Raw genomic sequence first — 24,296 nt, forward strand, 5'->3', positions numbered from 1 at the left:
ATTGTATGTAGGTATGCTGGTATGTATGAAATGCATAAATAAATAAATGCATGCACTGTGTAACCCTTATACGGGCGATAGGTACATTAAACCAGACATAAAGTTATTATGTGTTTTTATGTTACTCTTAATTTTCACCCCATTTTTTTAATTTTTTGTGCTACCTACTGTAAAAATGTGTGCGATGACAGTTAATGACAAACTGGCACGCGATTGTGTTTGCATTACATTGCGGGCCGAATCATTTCGTATGGATATAATTTTTATTTAAATTCTAAGTAATATTTATCTAATTATATTTCTTATTTCCTAGACTATCCTCCGTTAAGGTTTTGCCTGTTTTAGATTTACACACTGTGTAAGTATTTTTGATATTTATTTAAATAGCAAAAAAAAAATAACGTATCGTCTGCGCATTGAAACGGTTTTGGTAGTGAACTAACCGTCTAGAATGCCGGCGAATCTAGTTTCAAACAAGTTTCAAATCCGGTAAGGTAGGTAGGTAGCTCTTATTATGTGTTCGATTTTTTGTTAACTGCTAAAAATTTAGAAGGAAGATCGTCGATCGGTAAGATAAAACACTCAGCTACCTACACCTACTAAAGTACCTATAAAACATTACAAAACACATCCAAATGTGTGCGAGTGGTATCTTGTTTGTGAAGCGCGTATTATGTACACAATCAAAATTGTATTATGTAGGTACATTTTCACGATAAAGTTTACACAATAACCGTGACATTGAACTGTGTGATTTGTTACACTGAATGCTTCCAGGTAACGTAACGGAAACACACATTAGGGACATGTAAATGTACAGTCGCGTTACATTTTTGAAGACCGGTCTGGCGTAGGTGTAGTGCCTGCCTGCTAAGCCACAGTCCTGGGTTCGATTCCCGGCAAGGGCATTTATTTGTGTGATGAATACAGATATTTGTTCCTGAGTCATGGTCGTTTTCTATCTATATAAGTATGTATTAGTAGTAGTAGTAGTAGTAAAACACTTTATTGTACCAGAAAATAATACAACACACAGGAAAAAGAGCTTATTATAAGTACAAAGGCGAACTTATCTCTTTAAGGGATCTCTTCCAGTTAACCTTTGAGCAATATTATGTATTTATCTATATCGTCGCCTAGCTCCCCAAGCTTTGCTTAGTTTGGAGCTAGGTTGATCTGTGTAAGGTGTCCTCAAATATTTATTTAATTATTTGTCTTCGTTAGCTCAATTCCAGCAATTCCTTCCAGTGTCCTAGATTACCTACGATATAATTGCGAAAAGAGTACAAAGCTCGCGCGCACAATATCGCCTTGTGTGTAAAGCGCCTAACATTGATGAGATGACCAACGTAGCCTTAGAGGGCTCAGAGCACACTCGTATCTATGTACCTATGTATAATATATTTTATTAATGATAATGTCATTGAGGTTTATATACCTCAATACATATACCGTCGGGTGACAAGCAAAAGTCACTTAAGTACCAAATTGACACAATGGAGATAATCAATGTTTTGATATTTTTCGACTTAATAAATCCGTATATTACTTAAATCAAGTGTAATGCATTTTTTTCAGTATTAAAAAATGTGGCAAATATATGATAATGCAAATATTAATAATTTCATCTGTATTTTAATAGTTATTATGCATAATGAGTTTTTGCTGCCGCAGTTTTGAAAAATCAGTGTATATAGTGAAACATTTGTATGAACAGCGGTAACCCTTATTAAAACTTTACACCAACTCGGTAATAAAAATAAACTAATTTATCTTGGCAATTAAAAGTACTTAAATATCAGTCTCGGCTTCGGAATCACTTCTTTCCGATTCGTCGTAATTTGACTCCGGCAAGCGATTTCGGAGCGATTTCAGCGTTTTAAGATTCTTATAAAACGGAGCGAATTCTTGTGGTATCTGCTTAGCTTTACTAGCTTGATGAGATCTGCCTTTTTCTGTTCTGAAATAGGTTGCAAGTTTTTGTACGCTGCTTTTAGTGCTACCAGTAATGTCCGTTGTATCTTCTTTGCCTGAATATGAAATTTGTATAATTATTAGCGAAATCTATATAAACAAGAGGCGTCAGATGAATATTTCTTCAATTCTTACCTTCACGAGACCGGTAGCTTTCCTAGGAATATACATTTCTCCTGAAGCTTCATCTAATAAGGACATCTTATATTTTTATAACGTTTATTTCACGCATAACGTATTATATTACATTATTTCTAAGTGACAATTCAACTGCAATTACTTGACGTGTAAATCAATGTTACTATTTTTAACCCCCGACGCAAAAACGACGGGGTGTTATAAGTTTGACGTGTCTGTGTGTCTGTATGTGTGTCTGTCTGTGCATCGTAGCTCCCGAATGGATGAACCGATTTCGATTTAGTTTTTTTTATTTTAAGGCTGAGTTAGTCGGGAGTGTTCTAAGCCATGTTTCATGAAAATCGGTCGCGGTCGGGGGTTTTTTCAAAATTTTAATTTTGCGGTTATAGGTTGTATATTGATACGGTATGAAAACTACTTGAATAATAATACCTAATAGATAGCATGTTCTACAAGGTTATCATTAACAGTACCGAAATATCATTAACTGCGAGCAACTTGCAAACTTTAGGCAGGACAAACTCATTAAATGAAACAGTGAGTTTTTGTTGCCGAGTGTTATTATAGCGTTAGTATTTAATGATTTTTTGTAAATCGTAAGAGAGTTTTAAATTGTTTTTATGGCATTTATGTGTTTGTCATTAGCAAATAGATGAAAAAATATTACATTGTACCAAAAAAAATGGCTTTTTTAAAAAGTGTACTTAGTGACTTTTGCTTGTCATCCGACGATACCTCAATGGATAATGTAGTATGTATGTATACGTAAATTGCTTCTGTGATTATAAAATTTTACTACTAGTATTTCGAGCGTTGCGAATTAAATAGGTAGGTACATAAATGACATCAAGTCGTGTACACAAACATAGCTATAATTTAAAGCTTTTTAGTCAATGTTCCCATATCTGGACTGTCTTAATGTTTTTCAGTACAGACGGTGCTTTTTTATCGCATTAGTGCGAGAAGTGGGTAATTTTTGGTCAGGTCGAAACTACAGAGGATCATCTGTACTGAAATCGTCGTACGATACATGTGCGAAAAGAAATTCGTAACTAGTGTCGATTTAGAACACCCTTTGCAGCAACAGCAGCGGCCTTTGCAAATGCAGTTTTTGTTAAAATCGATGATGTCTTATAGTTTCAGACTTTCCCATACTGACCAGTCACCTTGTATACATATAGGTAATAAATACCCTACTTAGTTTGTTACAAAAGGTTACATTCTTAAAGAACGAAGCACGTGCAAGATTCAAACAAAAGAAGGAATGCTCTATTGGAAATAATGCTTTGTTTGATTATGATTAACCTATCACATGTACATAATTATTTAAAACTATGAAACAAATGCCTAACAGATTATATGTACGAGTATGTATAGATTGTACAGTGTTCATTTACCTACAATAATCTCGGAGGAAATATAGACTGGAGTAGCCTTTCAGTTACTTACCCCTCTGCCAAAAAACTTGAACAAATGTTCATAAAGTCACGTAAATACAATTTCACAATCGATTCATGCTCATTCACAGAATCGCCACGACACATATCACTGGTAATTAAAAATGCCCGCTTGTGCTGTGAACACTTGTAATCGATATTTATATATCAATTTATTCATAAAAAGACGCACTCCCCACGAGACTTCATTTATATATTTTGTAAGAATTAACCTAATTTCAATTAGAATAGAGCATATTATAATAATATTGACAAGGATAATAAAATTGAAAATTAGAAAAATCATTTGACCGAGACTTCGTCGTAGAGATGTGGGCATGGTCGATGAAATACCAACTATCGATAAAAAAGTATGATTTGCAAACCTTGATCACACAATTCATTTGAAATATATTTGCAATTTTCCGAAAGAGAATGATTTGAGTTTTATTACATGTACTTAATAAACTTTACACTTTGAACCAGTATTGAAAACAGTTAATGAAGACTAAACCATTTCTAGTTTATTTATTTAACCAAGTTTGTCTATAATGATTTAGTACCACCAACCGCAGTAAACGTTGTTGATTAGTTAGTCTGGAAAAATAAATTAATGTTTTGTCAAAATGTCAAATATTTCTTTACCTACTAATCCTATTATCCATCGCTAGTCCACCCGCGTGATACCTACTACCCAGGATTGTCATTAGTGAATTTTAATATGATTATAATAGTGCCAAACATTAAACAGATCTAGAAAAAACAACGACATCATTAAAATTATAATTTGCTTCATTAATTATTATCGACTTCAGTTATCGATGCCTGCCTCATCCCTATAGTTTGAGACACACACGTGCGCATTTAGTGTCCGTATACACTGTGTTTCTACGAAGTATTTACATGTGTGATATGTCTGTGTGCATCATAATGAGCATGTGTTATTTTTTTATCATAATGTGCGTGTGTATTGACAATAATATTTTTTGCATTTGTGAGTACTCCTTTACATGTGTTATTTCCTCACCTCCCGCGAATCTTGGCAGAATTATTTGTACGTAGACGGAACATGAAGGCTACTCCAGTCTATATTTCCTCCGAGACAATAATTTATATTTTCAGGCTGTAGGCACAATCAACTATTCATTAGATACAAATACATCCAAATATAAGAAATTAATAAGATTCTAGGACCATTTGAAAAAAAAATCTATATTATGTCAGTAACTGTAAATCTATTAGTTGGAGTGTTTCTGGATCATCCTATCAGACAAAATACACATAATAACAATAAGATAGAAAGGCATGAAGTGCCACGAAATGGCATCATATATCACACATACTATTTATGCACCGTATATTTTTTGTTTTCCGTTAAATTCGACACGTAGTTAGGTTCATCATGAACCATCCTGTATACCGATCGCTTTGTTAAATTTGAAAAAAAAAATCGTTTCCATACGTAATAAATGGATTAATTAGTGTGAGAGGACCTTAATCATAACATTAAAGTCACTGTGAAGTGTTTGACGGCACATGTCAAAACAAATAACATTAGGAAGTGGTAACATTAGGGATGGGGATGCCACACACTTGTTCAGTAATTTTTTTTTTTATAATTCGAGTTCGATAATAACAGGGTGTATTATGTGTAGGTACGTAGGTAAATATTACAACAAATAATTCTAAATGATGTACTTTTCAGCTTATGACTTAGGGTGCGTAGACAGTGGTCATTCGTTCGCGCTCTGTGGCCTATTATTTTCTCGCTTTGTTATCGCACTCTGTCTCACTAATACGGAAGAGCGTAGAGAGGGAGCGTAACGGCCTTCTTGTCTGCGCACCGTGTAACACCACAATTTATAACCATGTGCTGTCACCATAGTTTTAGTTCTTAGACAATACGTTTGGTAATGTCGTCACGTTGCCTACGTAGGTGCACTAGGTAGGTAGGTAAGGTAACGGACCCAATCATGGACAGTTTAAGGAAAATTTTCGTCTTTTTTTGATATTTCCCTCATAAATGTAAAAATTCTACCGCTAAGCGTGTTAAATCTTGAATGTCCTATCCTTCTTTTACATTTCAAGCGTATTGCAGAATGGATACTCCTATTAGTTTCTTCATACTTAACAAATTAAAACTAGGTGTTTTTTCTCCAATTATGGACGGCAGTTCTCCAGTAATGGATCCCCCATTATGGACAGTGAAATAAGTTTAAAATTTTACTTTTAAAGCCAACTGATACTCAATGAGTCAATTTTATATACCATAAATACAATTAGTTTGAGTTATTTTAACATAGGATTGTTTCTTGTAAATTTTGGTTTTGTAAATTGTTCCTTGTCCATCATAGGAGGTAGGCAGTTTTTGGGTTCCAGTAATGGACACTCGCAAAATAACGCCATTTCGTTACATGTTTGGAGCAACAAACTAGTATGTTTTATACCTTATCTCATGCTTAATGCAGTAAGTAAAACGCATTCAAGTTTACACCGAGTATTATTTTTTTATTTTTTTATACATGAACTCAACTCTCTTAGCAACATTACTAAGAATTCGTCTTGATATTTTTTTCAGTAAACTGATGAATTTTATCTAGTCGCCAAATCCTTCAGAAATAACCGAATTAATTGAAACTTCAAAATGAAACAGCTCTACAACTCTAGTTTATGGTACATAGCCGTCAGTTTTTAGAAACTAATTTTAGATACTTATTTTTAAGGATTTGTGTTTTTTTGTCCATAATGGCATCACCGTCCATTATGGGGTATTTCACCTTACCTGTTAGAAAGTTAGACTTGCGGTTTTGCGTCATGGTGTCTTGGGGTTTTTCAATTTTAAACGCTTATAATCCAAGGTTGGAACCTTAGGGGTACCACCAATTTTGACTAAGTCTAGTCAAAATTGGTGGTACCCCGAAGAAGATAGTCATCTTTTAACCCCCGACGCAAAATGAGAAGTCTTACTACACAGGCAACTTCCTAATAGTCTAGTGAGAACTTTGAAGAATGAACAGATGAAGTTTTAACTTGTTTTTAAATGAAATAAGTAATTGAGCGTTTCTTCCTGGCAGAGGAGTATTATTCCAGCATTTTGTGGCAGCATACCGGAAGCTGCCACGAAAGATAGCCGAACTGTGTGGCAAAGGAAGTTTGTTTAGTAGATATGAAGGTTTGTTGCTACTTATTATTCCAAATCATAAGATTCAAGAGACTTTTCTTGATCAAATCGGGGAAATATTGCAAAAAGGCCAGGTCAGAAGTACTCGAAACCGACGAGCGTGTATGAGAAACGTTATGAAAGTGTGTGAAGCGAAAGTGGTTTGTCAGGATCGTAGTAAATGGAAATCCGTGATCTCTGCCTACCCCTCTGGGAAACAGGCGTGATTGTATGTATGTATGTATGTAAGATTCATAAGGAAACAAGATGTAGCATTCTGCGCGCCTCCATTAAGCAGTTTGGTATTAATAGGTTGGTATCTAAAACCTACATATCGAAGTGTAAAACTGTAAACAACTAGGTATACATATTGACCATGCAGTGATTTTGACGGTTCAATGGGTTTTCACGTGACGCGTTGTCACGATACAATAGGTAACTGATATAAACGTCATTTGAGCTATATTCTGCCAACGTGACTATCAGGGAAAACATTATTTCACACGATTTCCATCACAGACCAACCCCTAGGAGGTTCTCTGTGAATTCTGTGATTTACATTTAAATTATTTAAAAAATCGTCATGTAAGTACATTTCCGTATTTTTTTTCTAGCGATTAGAGCTCAAATATATATTACATACATACATACATATAATCACGCCTGTATCCCATAAAGGGGTAGGCAGAGCACATGAACTACTAAGTTTCAGTGCCACTCTTGGCAAAAAGGGGCTGAAAGAAAACCAAATTGTGACATTGCAGTGACAGGTTGCCAGCCTCTCGCCTACGCCACAATTTAACCCATAACCCACAGTCGACTTCTACGTCACCCACGGGAAGAAAGGGGGTGGTGAAATTCTTAACCCGTCACCACCAAATATATATTATATACATAATACATACCTACGTATGTATAAAAAACATCCTTCACAAAACTCTTTGAAAATGCAATTTTTTCGTTAAAAATGGAGTTTAACCTGATGTATTAGTGAAACTAGTGAAATATTTATACGCAAAACAATAATTTTCGAAATCGGTTGAGTCGAAATGAACAACCGAAATGAAAAATTCCTCCTTTTGGAATTTTAGATGCATAAGAAACAGCTTGGTAGGTATAATGATTAAAATAAATTTACATTAAAGTAAATTAGACATGGAAACAAGGTCTCACCTAGTTGACATATAAGAATAGGGTAAGTTTTACAAAATATGACGCACTTCCTGAAAAATATACTAAAAAATAAGTAATATTCGCAATTGAGAGATAGGTAACTAGTAAAAATCGTTATCAAGGTGCACTTTTCGTGGCAAATGGTACGGTTGTCAAAAAAAAAACCAAATACTTACATTTTCACTGGTGGATATGTCGGAGGGCGTCAACAAAAAATGCGTGCAGTATTTTATAGAGTTAAATTACCTTCCTGTAACTTCTGACTATTTAAAATGGATTTTACTAATCGACGTGAACGACGAACGACTGACAGCCAAATCTGTTGAACAAATTTTAGTTATTTATTCAATGTAATTTAGATAAGTAATTATAAATGTGTATACATATATATATCATAATTTGTTAAGTATATAATGTTTTAAATACTTGTGTATTTGTTTTTTTGCCAACCATACTCTGCCATCAATACAGCACGCTGATAACGATCTTTAGTAATTAGGTATCTGAATTGATATAATTATCTGAATGGATGTTGGAGCATCATGCAAATATTCATTCATTATATCAGCTTACAATTTTTTATCAATATCGAAGACGTGATGATCTGCACAAACTTTTGACAATCACTTGTTAGTTACATTATACAGCGTGTGTATTCCATACGGGCGAATATCTTAATAACGATTAGTATCGGACTCGGACCTAAGGAGACTAACTATATGTTTTTTTTAATATATGAGATTTTTTTTTCATACATAATAATTCAGCATGCAATGTACCTATTACGTCCACATCAATTAGCGTACCTACCTAAACGTCATTACGACATGACGTTTATGTCATCTCAAATTAAGTTGGACGGCGTACATTGTTGCTTGGCCAGATTAAAAAAAACTTACTCTTAATAACACTTTTTAATAAAAATGACTATCCCATACGATTCGTATGATCAGATACTATAACTGAATATATTATTCGCCCGTATGGAATCCACACGCTGTATGTACCTATTATACAGAATATTTACACATATTAATATTATACACATACGAGTGTAGCGTTACAATATATGGTTATTTTCCTATAACTCATGCCTATAGTACCTACTCGTAACAAGTACAAAGAATATAACAAACTCGTAAACAAATAAAAGTCTAATTTACAAAATGCCTTCACATATGATTTCCTAGAGATAATAATTATAGATTATATCGTAGTGAATTCCCAATCAATCATCTTAAGGAAGGTAAAAGGTAAATACCTATATCTTTGTAACGTATCTGCAATTAGATCAAGATAATACTCGTGATTAAATTGTATCAATTGTATCTCTAGTTAGATTTGTAGGTATATCGATGCACTTAAAGATATATTCAAAATTTCAGTAACATAACACTTCTGGGTGCGTAGCCGAATGGCACTAACGCTCACGAAACGCTCACGAAACGAAACGCTAGTAGATATCTATCCCTGTCACTCTTGCGTATTGGCGCGACAGAGCCGGACTACGTTTCGGACTACGTTTCATTTTTCGTTTGGCGTCGAAACGAAGCGCTAGTAGATATCTATCTCTATCGCGCTTGCGCTACGGGGCCAGGCGTATCCCGTTTGGCCGTAGCCATTCTGCGACGAGAAACGCACCGAAACGCCACAAAAATGTAGTCTGGCCCTGTCGCGCCAGTACGCAAGAGCGATAGAGATAGGTAGCTATGAAAGAGATATTATCGTGAGCGTTTGTGCATACAGATAAGAAAAAACCTTAGGTACCCGTAAAAATATAAGTTTACTTTTATGTCAACTGTTTATATTATGTTTTCCTAATTTAGTTTTATGTTTATAGGTACGCACATATTTTAATTTTACAAAGATACCACCATTGGCCACCTGTATTGTATAATTTGGTTAATATTTTTGCTATAGGTAGTTTACTATTCCTTGAACAAATATTGTCAATCATCTAGGAGTCAAATTATCCAGTAATGTATTATTAGGAATTAGCTCACACTATTAAGCATAATGTTACTATAAATGAGGTGGCTGGTGTTAATAAAATATAAATAAACGTGTTGATCTGCCTTCAAACTTGTTTAGCCGCTTTATTTTTAAATTCTAAGGGGCAGGACTATCTCTGAAGCTCACTCGAGCAAGAAATAAGCACGTTAAAACACATACTCTAATTTGGCTGTTTTTTGTGTCAATTACATTACATCATACGATTTAATAATGCACCAACTTCCACCTAACATTTAGAATTAATCGACCGAAATGTTGTGAAATATAAAATCAGAATAATTAAAATCTTGAAAAATACAAACAGGTAAGGAAGTATGTACGATAATTGCATTCATTAAATATAGGTACGCCCGTAAATTTTAAAATCATGAGTGAATTCCGCTGTAGGTATATTCTATGCGACCTACATTCAGACTTAGACTATGTAGAGGTGACGACGAATAATAATTTTGGAAATTAAGTAGGTCCCATAAAGTGTTAGATACTGTAAGCATTATAACTTCAGCCCGGTTAGTAAGTATAAATAGTTTAAATACATTATTTTCTATGAAGCAATAAAATTTAAATCCATACAAAGGATAATTAGTTATTCTTACTGTAGAAATTTAATTATTTGGTTTCATGTACGCGCGTGGAAAGCGTTTGAAAGACGTTTTTGTTTAAAAATAAAACATCATTATATTCTTAAAAGCTGTAACAAATTAGACATAAAGGAGTCTAACCTAGTACACGCAATGGTGTAACTGAAAGCGCCAGGTGACAAGGTGGAATTCGAAATTCAAAACGTCATGGTTCCCGTACAGAATAAATAATAGCACCTACCTACTTATGTACAGAAAAGACATTTCCTACAAACCGAAGTTTGTGCAGTTCAGGGTCAAATTGTAATGTCTCTTTCTTAGCATGACACCATCCCTTTCGACTATTTAGGGTTGTCAAAAACCAATAAATTATCTTATCTGTGGTACCTCACGAAAAGAGACGTCAAGTTATACCAACCCTAATAATTGCTACGAGCAATGCGAGGCAGAATCAACCGCTCGGGAGTGTTCTACCCCTGGTTCCAGTTACGGTTCTATTGTAAGATTGTAAGATGTAGTGCCTTTGTATCACTTGAGTATTTAGGTAACTGCTTTGATAAAACCCTCCGTACCTAAGTAGACTGAATTTATAAATAGGTAATATCAATATATATGTAGTTGCATGAATAGCAATAACAACAGAAATAGTAAATACATAATTATGTAAATCTTGTTTACATAGTTGAATCTTCGCTATATCTGGCTCAGCGAGTGTATTATTATTTATTTATGAATATAAGCACAGAATATATAATAGTACAAGTACAGAAGGCTCACTCCTTTGAAGTTCACAAAACGCCGCCATTCTAAATTATTACCTACATTAACAAACGGACCGCACGCGTGCAGACGACATTGAATTCTATTGCGCCGCGCGAAGGTCTTCGCCACTGAATGGGCCGCGAACTCGCGGCCGCCGGCATGTACTTGTAGCGCGGTGAAAGGATCGCGGAGTGAGCCGCCCCTGATATAAGGCACAGCGGGGCAAATCTCGACTGGGGGACAAATGTAACTGGTCCACTTTTTCCATGTTTTACAATGTTTGCATTATTAAATAGAGTGTCCACCGGTTATATATGGTAGGCGTGTTCAGAAGATACATGTAGAACTCAACATCTTAGTGTAATAATGGAAAAAATTGATTAGTTACAATTGCCCCCCAGTCGAGATTTGCCCCGCTGTACCTTATACACGATTCTTTTATATGAAAATACGTTGTGATATCTCAAGTAGGTAGACACACTACTGCTGAAACATAACTAAAAAAACCGGCGAAGTGCGAGTCGGACTCGCCCACCGAGGGTTCCGTACAAACTTTCTTTTAAACTACCTAGTAAAAATAATCTCATATTTTCATATAACTCTAATGACTTGACTAGAAGACAAAAGTATAGGCACTAATGAGTATTATAGTGTATAGCGCCATCTCCCGGTCAATTTGCTAACTAATTTGCGCGACCTGGTTTTTCAGGGATAATTCTTTATAATGTTAACCGATTTAAACAGTTTTTACTTTATTGGACAGAAGATGGTTTACGTAACATCTCGTATTAATTTTAAGTACGATATACATCCGCAAGGGTGGGTAAATTGAATGTAAAAATCTGAAAAGTTTTTTGTGAATTCAAAAAAAAGTATTCAAAATACAAACCCGATTATATTTTTCCTGTAATATATAGCATAAAACCAATGTTTACTAAAATTTTCATAATTTTTCGTTGGTAAACTTCGGAGATAAGGGGGGGGGAACGGTATTTTTTTTTACATTTTCCTTCAAAATTCTTTTTTTCCACGACAAAAAAATTATAAAAAATAGTTTATTTACGTTCAATTTGAGCTCTTTCCAACGATACCCCACTTGACCTAGTAACTTGAAATTTACAGTTTGCCCCCCTTTCATTTTGGCCATTTTCTACAATTAAAATTAATATATTTAAAAAAATTATACTTTCTATTTGTAGAGGTTTACAATGTTCACAACTATTCCAAATTTCAAGTTGATAGCATTAGTAGTTCTCGAGATATTTAGGAATGTGACAGACGGACAGACAGACGGACAGAGTCGCACCATAAGGGTTCCTGTTGTACCTTTTTGGTACGGAACCCTAAAAACTGTGAACCGGAATAAGTGTCATAAGTAGGTATACAATACAAAAAAATACTAAGGCATGAAGTACCCATTGCTGAATTCGATGTTCGAATTAACTTTATTATCTATCGTCTATACTTCTATAGTGGGTCGGGTCCCAGCGGCTTAAGCAGCTGTCCGGTAACCTGTATACCGAACTCGAACCGGAGTCCTCTCTAGTTCGATTCCAGCCATGGACACTGAAGACTGGTACGTCCATTGTAGGTATATGGCATTTATTTTGGATTATGTTATCAATATTCGCATTATATGAAATATTAAATTAGTACAAGTTGTTAATTTTGTGTCTCTGCTCAAAAACTTTCTGCCCTTTGATAAGGCTGTTCGTTGGACTGTCATTATTGTCAATAAGTTATTAGTGTTATTAATTATTATAATATAAAGTAGGTAAGTATTTATTTACCTGAGTTGTTTGACGCAACTAATTTAATCCGATTGCCAATATTTCGTGCGTGCTCTTCATTCCCATCGATATGAGTGATAAGTGCGAGCAGGTTAAACTGAGGCTGTCTGTAACGAAATGATATATTATAATATGTAAGTACCTATAGGTAAACAACGAATATGCGTCCACACGTTTTAGCAAAAAAACTCATGGAAGCATAAAAACTGTTTTGACGTTTTTGTATGTTTTTAAGGTTTTCCCCGGACATGGTAATTATACCCATGAAGCGAGTTTTTGTAATTAATCAACTTTTTAGGGTTCCGTAGTCAAGTAGGAACCCTTATTATAGTTTCGCCATGTCTGTCTGTTCGTCCGTCCGTCCGTCCGTCCGTCCGCGGATAATCTCAGTGACCGTTAGCACTAGAAAGCTGAAATTTGGTACCAAATGTACCAATATGTATTATATATCAATCACGCCGACAAAGTGGTAAAATAAAAAGAGGACAAAAATGTTTTGTTAGGGTACTCCCCCTACATGTAAAGTGTGGACTGATATTTTTTTTTCATTCCAACCCCAACGTGTGATACATTGTTGGATAGGTATTTAAAAATGAATAGGGGTTTACTAAAATCGTTTTTTGATAATATTAATATTTTCGGAAATAATGCTCCTAAAGGAAAAAAAAGTGTGTACCCCCTTGTCTAACTTTTGAACCATGTGTTTAAAAAATATGAAAAAAATCACAATATTAGAACTTTATAAAGACTTTCTTGGAAAATTGTTTTGAACTTGATAGGTTCAGTAGTTTTTGAGCAAAATTCGGAAAACTACGGAACCCTACACTGAGCGTGGCCGGACACGCTCTTGGCCGGTTTTTTATAACATAAAAACACCACAGGTATACTTGTTGCAGGTATACTATTAAAATTAAATAGATACATTGATAAAGAACTGCGTTTCAGACGTTTCATGACTTTCATGAGGTTGTTGGTGGTGGAAAAGTCAAGGAGACGCGATTAATGCGTTTGAAGCGTTAAACGAAGTAAAGTCGGGAGAAAACATTGAAGGAGAAAATAAATAAATACGCTAGGCGTTCAGGAATTGAGGGAAGACATGGAAAAAATCGCATGCATCCAGCAGGCCTCCGTGGCTCAGTTGGTCATAGCGACTGCTCCAATATTTCCCACAAAGCAGTAGTTTGCAGGTTCAAGTCCCGGCGAAGGTGTGAATTTTACCATTTTTCCTTTAATTTCTAAATAAGTAAATTCAAAAAATGTTAAATGTGGAATATATTTAATTAGCAAGGCAAATCCAAAGCCCGATGGACTGACGACATAGTAAAACTTGCTGGTGATCAATGGATGCATAAAGCAAACAATAGAGACGCTTGGAGATCACTAGAGGAGGCCTTCACCTTCGAGTAGCGAGGGGTTCTTACAAACCACAATAGTTAAAAGTATTAGTATATAACATGTATTAGATTAGATTATGTAGAAATAAGTTTAAATTGTATTTTATCGTTCTATAAGTTGTAAGAAATATAAGGCTTTTTTATTTTTTTTATTTATTTATCTTATATTTAATTACTTAAATATCATTCACAATAAACATAAGCAGCTCAGAAGCTTATCGGTACAAGGAAGTTTTTATGCTAAATATAAAGGTAAAGTATACAGTAAAGACTAGGGCTCTGGATATTCGTCACTACCCGCCGATCCGTGCGCCCGGCCCCTTAGCCCCGGCGGTGCTAAGCGTCCGAACTACCCGAACCCGCCGAAGTCCGTTCCCGTGTAGTGCCGTTCGCGCGTGTAGTGCCGAATCGGCGTTCGGGGCCGGACGGCCGAAGGCACGGACTTCGGCTCCGTTCGGGTATTGAACACACGAGGCGGCCGGCGGACTGATCGACTTATTGCCGTGCTGGTTTGTATTTAAAAAAATAGGTGAATTTTAAGATTTATGTTAATGTAGCGAACGAATACGAATTGGTTTTATACATACCTACTCATTTTATTTGAATCAATAACGTGTTAACTATATTTTTTGCACTTGTTCCCGTTTCGTTATAGGCTACTCGTACAGATTAGATCAGTGTTTTTCAAACTTTATGGTGTCACGGCCCTTTATGACCTCTCAAATTTTTTCGCGACCCCCATACCTCGTTTCTACGCCAAAAATACACATAACAAGTAAAACAAATTTGAAACGCACCCTTCTATCCTTCACTCAGTTACATGATATGCGTTTTGGAACGGATTCTATTTCTCAACCTACCCATTATTTTTTCTTATTACGGGAGTGTAAATTCGTAGCTAAGGGACTTGGATATTATTAAGTAATTGTAACAAAAAATGGATAAGTTTTTAAAGCGATCTTCGATGCCTTCTACGTCTGGATTGTCATCTGGCAGTGAGCCTAAAAAGAAGAAAAATAGGAAATATGACGATGACTATTTGAAATATGGTTTTTGTTTTATGAATGATAAACCACAATGTGTTATTTGCTATGAAGTGTTATCACGTGAAAGTTTGAAACCATCTAAACTTCTGCGGCATCTTACAAGTAATCACGAAAATTTCAAAGACAAACCACTGGAGTTTTTTGAACGCAAATTAAATGCACTTAAACAGCAAAAAGCTAATTTGGTGCAGGTAAGTAAGAGTTAAATTTAGTACAATTTTCACAGATGTATGATTTTGGCAGTTATTGTTATTTTTACAATTCCATACTAGATGAAAACAATATTAAAGAACGTCATATTTATTATATTCGTCGTAAATTACGTAGTGCGTAAATAAATAGTTTTCACTTCATTCCCTATGCGTCTGTATTCAAGACATAATTTCATGGCTCATTTTACTTCGTCTGTAGTGTACCTGCGATCTGTTACGCATGTAATGCTATTGATACTGATTTGTTCTTAATTTTAACTTTAAACCTATTTATAAAATTAAGTTCTGTTACACGCATACTGTATTTATTACGTTGAAAGTCTAAATTATAATATTCTTTTATTATTTATTTTCAGGTATATGATGGAAATGAGAAAGCCCTTTTAGCTAGCTACCGTGTTGCATTTCGTGTGGGTAAAGCTGGGAAACCGCATACAATTGCCGAAAGTCTCATTTTGCCGGCGGCTGTGGATATGGCAGAAATAATGATAGGTGAAAAGGAAGCTAACAAACTAAAAACAATACCTCTCTCAGATAACACCATACAACGGAGAATAAGCGATATAGCCGATGATATTCGTCAACAAGTAGTTGAGAAAATTAAGGGCAGTTCGTATTTTTCCCTACAATTCGATGAATCAACTGATGTTTCCGGTTGTGCTCAATTTGTTTGTTTTGTTCGTTTTGCAACAAATGATGATATCAACGAAGAGATGTTATTTTGCAAAGCCTTACCTACAAACACAACTGGTGAGTGTTTGTATGACATGTTTTTAGAAAGCACAAAAGATTTTAATCTCGATTGGGAGTTATGTATTGGTATTTGTACTGATGGGGCTAAAGCGATGACGGGAAATAAAAGTGGATTTGTTGCAAGACTTAAGTCAATTTTGCCGAATGCTTTCTGGACACATTGTTTTCTGCATCGCCAAGCTTTGGCAGCCAGATTTTTACCCGCAGATTTAAACGAAGTGCTGAAAGATGTAGTAAAAGTTGTAAATTCAATCAAAGGCAAAGCTTTACAAACTCGTCTATTTCGAATTATATGCGAAGATGCACTTCATCAAAACCTACTTTATCACACAGAGGTGAGATGGCTTTCGAAAGGAAAGGTTTTGACACGCGTCATAGAGCTTAAATCAGAATTATTAATGTTTTTACAAGATAACAAAACTGGATTTGCAGATTTATTTTCTGATTATGCTTGGCTATTAAAAGTAGCATATCTTGCCGATATCTTTGACCACTTAAATGCTATGAACGCAAGTCTGCAAGGAAGAGACGAGAACATAATTACAGCAACAGATAAAGTTACCGCATTTCTAGCAAAAATTGAGCTGTGGACAACATATTTACACAGTATGCAGTTTGATTCTTTCCCTTGCATGGCTAAAATCATTCAAGAAATATCATCAGATATCTCCGTGAACGTAGAAATCCATATACCCATTATGGTGGAGAGCTTGCAAAGTTTAAAAAACCAACTGTTAAGTTATTTCTCAAATGAAACATTAAGTGGTGATGGAAAAAGTTGGATTTTGAATCCTTTTTTGAATAAGTCCGTCGAACTGGCCGATCTCAACGCCTCGGTTAAAGAAACACTCTTGGAACTTGCATCGGATAGAATGCTTAAGTTGCAGTTCGTATCCATTTCAATCGGCGCGTTCTGGGTGAAAAGAATGGCTGAATATCCACATTTAGCAAAAGAAGCCCTTAAAATTTTGATCCCATTTGCTACTTCATATTTATGCGAGCTGGCGTTTTCAGCAATGGTCGACATAAAAACAAAAAAAGGAATAGATTGAATTTGGAAAATGACTTAATCGTTTGCGTGTCGCGGCAGGAACCCCGGTTTGACAAATTAGTCAAAATGAAACAAGCTCATTGTTCACACTAAATACAATATTATTAATATTTAACTATCCTAATTGTTAAATAAATACATTTTTTTTGTCATAAAATGATTTGTTTTATTTACAACCTTTTAATTTTAAAGAATTTGACTTTTTTTTTAGGTTAAAAGAAATCAAATCAGGGCCCGTAACCGGATGGCATTTCTGCAACGCGAAGCGCCACCCGAAACGCCGCAAAAATGTAGGCCGGCTCTGTCGCGCCAATACACAAGAGCGATAGAGATAGATAGCTACGAAAGAGATATTATCGTGAGCGTTTGTGCATTCAGCTACGCACACAGGCTGTCATAAGTTTCTCGTAAAGCTGAACTTCGCGACCCCCCTGGATAACTGCCGCGACCCCCCTGGGGGTCGCGACCCACACTTTGAAAACCACTGGATTAGATAATATGGTGATATTAAATACAAATACATATTACAAACGTGTTCCTATAGGTATGGACCTATTATTGGTAATTCGCCAGGCACACTAGTCTACTGGTTTTTTTTTTTCAATAAAGTTGCTTAAGACAATTGCGAAAAGTAAAGTTTAATGGACTTTATTTGTCTCTAGGTTAACTAATAGAAGTCTAAACAGGGTATTGGTTTGTGTGAAAAATACTATATTAGTTCTATTACTTGATTGTTTTATGATGTTCATGGTGCCTTACTAACTACCTATAGGGACCATACCACCTATAGGTACTTACTATAATATGTACATATGTTGACAAATATACTTGAAAATATTGTCTTCGGTTACCGCGACAGTTACTCATGCAATTTATTATAGTTATATCTATATCTCATAGTTTTAAAATAAATAAATAAATATTGGGGACATTACACAGATCGACTTAGCCCCAAACTAAGCAAAGCTTGTACTATGGGTGCTAAGCGACGATATACATACTTAAATATATAAATACATAACTATGGAAACGGATTATATCGCGTATACTGAATTTACAATTCATCCCGACGTTTCGAACACTACAGCGTCCGTGGTCAACGGGTGACACCCATAATTAATTGTAAATTCATTACTTATAGGCGATATAATCAGTTTCCATAGTTTTATTTCATAAATATCCCTCAAATTAAGGAAATGTATTTGAACTATCGAGTTATTAGTTTTTATCTAAGAAGTTAGTAGAATTAACGTCGCATGAGCAGACAAAGGTAATAATAATAATGACTTGTGGGCTGCACAATAACCAATAACCGTGGTGATTTTTACTGATAATAATGACACTCAAACCTCACACCTGGCTTCCCTTTGACATGGACAAACCTTTTGTTTGAAAAGTTCAAGATGTAGCCGCGCTGTTTTACAAATATTTAGTTAAGAATGGTATTTTTTTTATTATTTTGGAGGGAACCACTTTGAAGTGAATATGTAGGTATCCATAGTCCTGGTTCTTAACTTGAGCTAGTCGGATAGGGTGTGACAAAAAGCATGAGACTTGACATGTATATAGATAACTTACAAACAACAGAAAAAAAAAAGTACGCAGACGCCGAGGTGTCAGTTTCCCCTCTATTCCCTCATTTTTATATCACTATTTTCAGTTTTTTTCTTTTATATTGTCATGAAATCGCGAAAGCTATAATCATGATATTTAGGAAAAGTATATTCTCCATAAAATTTTCTACAATACTGTCTTTTAAGGTATTTAGCTGTAACTCATCATTGTCAAATTATGCTTAAGTCCCCCGCATAATATTTCTGTTTAACTACTAGTGGGATGAGTAGGGGTAGCACTACCGACTGTTAGTAATATACTTGAAATGGAAATATTGTAGAAAATTTCATGGTACTTCTCCTAGACATCTTTCTGGTAAGTGCCTAAGTACTCGTAATATTTACTTACCAAAACCTTTAATAGTTTTCGTGAAATCATACTAATTTAGGCCACTGAAAACGCGTGTCCTATATAATAATGCCTAAAATGTAAAACATGGAAAAAATCGAGTAGTTAAAATTTGTCCCCCAGTCACAATTGCTCCGCTGTCCCTTTCTCGTTTTAGTTGTGAGTGATTTTCATATTCGCTTGAACCGAACGATCATCAAGCATTACTATATATAATCAAGCGTCGAGAACGGATCGGACCCGCGGGTTTTTAGAGTCCGTCGATCCGGACACACGGACTACACGGGTACCCGGACCTTAATTACACGGTCCCTAATTACCCGTTCCAAACGGGCCAGAAATCCGGATTCGTGTAACACGGGAACGGATACCCGGCAACGGGTACACGAAACACGGACGCGACCGGGAGCCCTAGTAAAGACCGAGAAGATATTGCGTGATGTGAAAATGTTCTACCTGCTAAGTTTCCAGTAGACGCGGGCATTATAATAATTGCAAATCCGAGCCAGAGACATGATGCTGCACACCATTAGGTACGGTTGGGTGATCGACATAATGTCATGTCACATAATTCTCAAGGTGGATCGTACATCTTTGTCGTAGAGGTGTCCAGTTTTTTAACTACGTAGGTTGGTAGGTACAAGGAGCGTGAAAAGCACAGCATTTGGCACTCTTACTTTGTTACCATAAATGTTATTGCGCCGGAAGGTATTCGTATATAATTCGTATGTATCTTGTGATATTAAAATTGCCATCAAAATATACGTTGACGTTTACATTATAAAAGTAATAATTAGGTATCTATGCTTTTCATTTTTTTTAATAATGCTCTGGCAGAAATGAACGGTAATGGAACGGTACCAAACGGTACCTAACCAAAGCTACAACTAAAACCTTTTTTGATAAACATCCAATACTGATTTAGTGTCAAATGAAATGACACTCAAATTGGTGATAAATTATATATCCAAAGTATATATTGGGTGTTTATATTTCAATATTTCGATACGTTTAAAAATGAATTTTATGAGGTCTATTAAAGTCAACAATCGGAAAGCAACATTATTTGTTATTAGTTAGTATGTTTAATGTATTACTTTAAGCGCTATGTAAAATACCTAGTTGGAAATAGTGCTGATGTGTTTAAAAAAGCTTAACAAATATTTTGACGACCAGTCTGGACTAGTCGGTAGTAACCCTGTCTGCTAAGCAGTCCTGGGTTCGAATCCTGGTAAGGGCATTTATTTCTGTGATGACCACAGGTATTTTGTTCCTGAACCATGGATGTTTTCTATCTCTGAGTACCCACAACACAAGCTTTCTTGAGTTTAGGGGATTAAGTCAATCTGTGTAAGAATGTCACATAATATTTATTTATTTATTATTATTTATTATCCATTAGATATAATTTTAATAAGCATTCTTTTACGTCATAAATAAATATTTAACGTTTAAAAAAATTGTAACGTCGTTATCCTCGGTTGGTTTTACCGCAGTAGGTGATGCAGATTCTACTCAGTTTACTTGTTATATGATAATTGATAAAGCACATAGCGTAGTGATTCTTTGAATATATTAATTGAGCCTCACACAAAATTGCGTTCTTGTTTTTCCATTTTCCGTAGGTATTAGCTTATTATAAGTGATGCATTTTGTACCTACCGGGTAGTCTAAGTAGGTATCACGGCTACAGAAGGTATGTGTCAAATTGCCAATGGCAATTTTATTTAATCGTATGGCGTGTTTATTTTTGTGAAATATATGTTTGAAATATGTAGGTATGTAAATACCTACATATTTCAAATAATTACATATAATTAGTATAATTACACTGAATGTGAGACACTTCCCAGAAATGTCAGATTTTCCGGGGGGCCTGAAAACGCTGCAGAGGGCCAAGTTAGGTACTGTGATCTTTATTTGACCAGTTTCAAAGTAACTTTAGAATAATTTAGTCTTACTGAAATCAGACTTTACTGTGCTTAGTCCTGTAATTCACAAAAAAATGCCAATTTCATAACTTATGACATCTTTGAACGTGTATACTGTAGCGCATTTCTTATCACTTTTTCTAAATATTTAGCTTATAAACATCTCGTGTAAAAGACGTGACAAACAGAAGAAAGTTTTAGCTCTCCGACAAAGAAACAAATCAGATTATTGGTTTTTTTAAGTAGTTAGGTACTCTACTTACATACAAAATTATAAACTGAAATAGGTAAATATTTTATACAAAGAAAGACCGCTTTTTATTTCTTGTATGATATAGATTTCAGTTTATTGCCTATATGTATCTCTCTCTTCCCATTTTTCAGTCTCTAAAAAGCTTTTTTTGTTTCACAGGCGTGGTGCCCGTGCGGTTTAATGTGTGGGTGATGATGTTCACGAGCTGCTGGGTGGCTTACATGCTGAGAGTCAACATGAGCCTCAACATCATCGCCATGGTGCCTCAAGTCGAGAGCAATACCACGTAAGTTAATATCGGGATACCAAGGCTATGTCATTACAGCTAACGCTCCGTATGTTAACGACATCGTAGCTACGTTCTTCTGTAGTGGCGAGACAGAGCCAGATTACGTTTTGATCACAAGGTGATAGACAAGGTTACAATAGGTACTTACTTAAAACTCTGGCTTACGCTCCTTAGCTACGAAAACGCAACGTCACTGGCGCACTAATATGGAAGAGTCATCTAGAGAGACTAGTGATATGCAAGTTGGGGAAACATTCCAAAAAATCTTAAATTTCTTGAAAAATTTACGAAAAAATTGTCCGTCGGCACATCAGTAAGAGAGACATTTGTTTCGTTGTCGACGCGAAATGGAATGTCATCTTGGTTAGGCCTGCTGTGTCTCCAAAGATCTTGCTGTCTGCAGCAAGTTCAGATGCAATTTAGATGATTGCCGATTTGCCGCTTTAAGTACATAGCTGAAATGTATTCATTCAATCGATTGATCAAATGCCATGAACATGAAAGTCAAATGCATGCAACTAAGCGACCTTTTATCATAGTTCGAGTTCTATGGATGTTCCGTTAACACTCATCGTCAATTCGTCAGCAATACTCAGCATGCCTAATTAATTGTTTAAAAGAAGAACATTCCTATTCAAATAATATTCATATGTATTTCACACATAAGCGAACTAAGTATAAATATTTTATCAGTGGATCAGACTTAAGTAGGTATTTAAAATCTTTCAGCAACCTAGCCACATTGCAGATTTAAATTAATACATACTTCCTACTTGTGAAGGTACGGGCAAGGTACCTACTTGAAATGTTTCACAATTTCCGGTATGTAAATGAAGCTATCCTGTGTGACTAATGTGATGTGACTGACATATGCGATGTATTATTAGACCACTCAACTCTGAAAAATGGGAAATATTTTGGTGAACCTTCGTACTTCTTCGAAATATGTTATGTATTACCTACTCAACTCTCAACCCTCTTATTCGTGGAAGCAGTTGGTACCTAAAGTAAGTACGACCGGTTTCACGAAGTTTGACGACCGGTCTGGCTCAGTCGGTAGTGACCCTGCCTGCTGAGCCGCGGTCCTGGGTTCGAATCCCAGGAAAGGCATTTATTTGTGCGAAGAGCACAGATTTTGTTCCTGAGTCATGTCATGGCTGTTTTCTATGTATAATATGTATGTATTTATCTATTTAAGTATGTATATCGTCGCTTAGCACTCATAGTACAAGCTTTGCTTAGTTTGGGCAGGGGCGGCTCATTTCGCGATTCTATCGCCGCGCTACAAGTACAATATCCTAGCGGCCGCGAGTTCGCGGCCTACTCAGGGGTGGCGCGCGTTCTCAGGGAACGCACGTTCGCACTTTCTATTGTTACTTTACGTCGCGAGGTTTCTTTAAGCGATGTCCGCGTGTGGAATGCTAATAATACTTAGTTAAATAGACATATTGAATAAAATAAATACCATAGGACATTCTTACACAAATCTACTACTGATAAAGTCCCACGGAAAAGTTCAATAAGGCTTGTGATATATAACTAGAAAGTACCCAAGACTTGAATATAATAGTATAACATTTTATGTCAGTATTAATTCGTTTGAATCCATAGGTAACCCTATCACCGGACGCCGCGCACGTGCGGCTCGTTTCTTTGTAAGAATTTTGTAGGTATTTAAAAAGGCGGCATTTCGTGAACATCAAAGCAGTGGGCCTTCTGTACTTGTACTATTATATATTCTGTGGTTTGGGACTAAGTTGATCTGTGTAAGGTGTCCCCAATATTTTTTTATTTTTAAGTAATATTTTTCTACTAGAACTTTTAATAAACGGAGTATTTCTTACATTTCCAGGTCACATACACAGTGTAGCGCTAAAGATGATCCAATAAGGAACACAACTTTGGGGCACGCTGACATTGCTGACGTCAGGCAGGCTCCGAGACAGGTAAAATACCTTCCTCCATCCACTGACTATTTATCTGTGTCCAATATTTTATATACCGCCGCAGTTTAACCTTCATTTTTCACGTCGTTACGTCGTTAGTCCTTTAGTCCTTTTTGAAGGTCCAAAAATAAGTTTACTTTTTCTAATGATGTCATGTCATTCAGGTTAATTTATCATGTATTATTAATATAGAGGTATACCTTAATTTTAAATGTATTTGTTTTGTACTACAACTATTTGTATGCCATATGGCGAAACAAAGTGATACATTGTGATTGTCCTTTGATAACTACTGTTGTACCTATACTTAACAAATAAATGATTTGTTATTCAATAAGTATGAGGAAAAACGGTCTTCTCAAAATGTACGTTCTTATTAAGATTAACATAATGTTGGCCTTTATGTTAACATATTTATTACACTTTATTATA

At 35.5% G+C, this 24,296-nt stretch overlaps 1 protein-coding gene across 1 annotated transcript in view; it reads left to right on the forward strand.

The window, feature by feature from the left end:
• Window positions 1-24,296, forward strand: part of LOC125231209 (putative inorganic phosphate cotransporter) — a 38,607-nt gene that overhangs the window by 8,178 nt on the left and 6,133 nt on the right. Inside the window, exons 2-3 of the mRNA XM_048136583.1 lie at window positions 21,789-21,915; window positions 23,771-23,864. Of these exons, the coding sequence (XP_047992540.1) occupies window positions 21,789-21,915; window positions 23,771-23,864 (221 nt within the window). The remainder of the gene's footprint in view (window positions 1-21,788; window positions 21,916-23,770; window positions 23,865-24,296) is intronic.

This window comes from Leguminivora glycinivorella, chromosome 11 (assembly GCF_023078275.1).
Source record: "Leguminivora glycinivorella isolate SPB_JAAS2020 chromosome 11, LegGlyc_1.1, whole genome shotgun sequence".
NCBI lineage: Eukaryota > Metazoa > Arthropoda > Insecta > Lepidoptera > Tortricidae > Leguminivora > Leguminivora glycinivorella.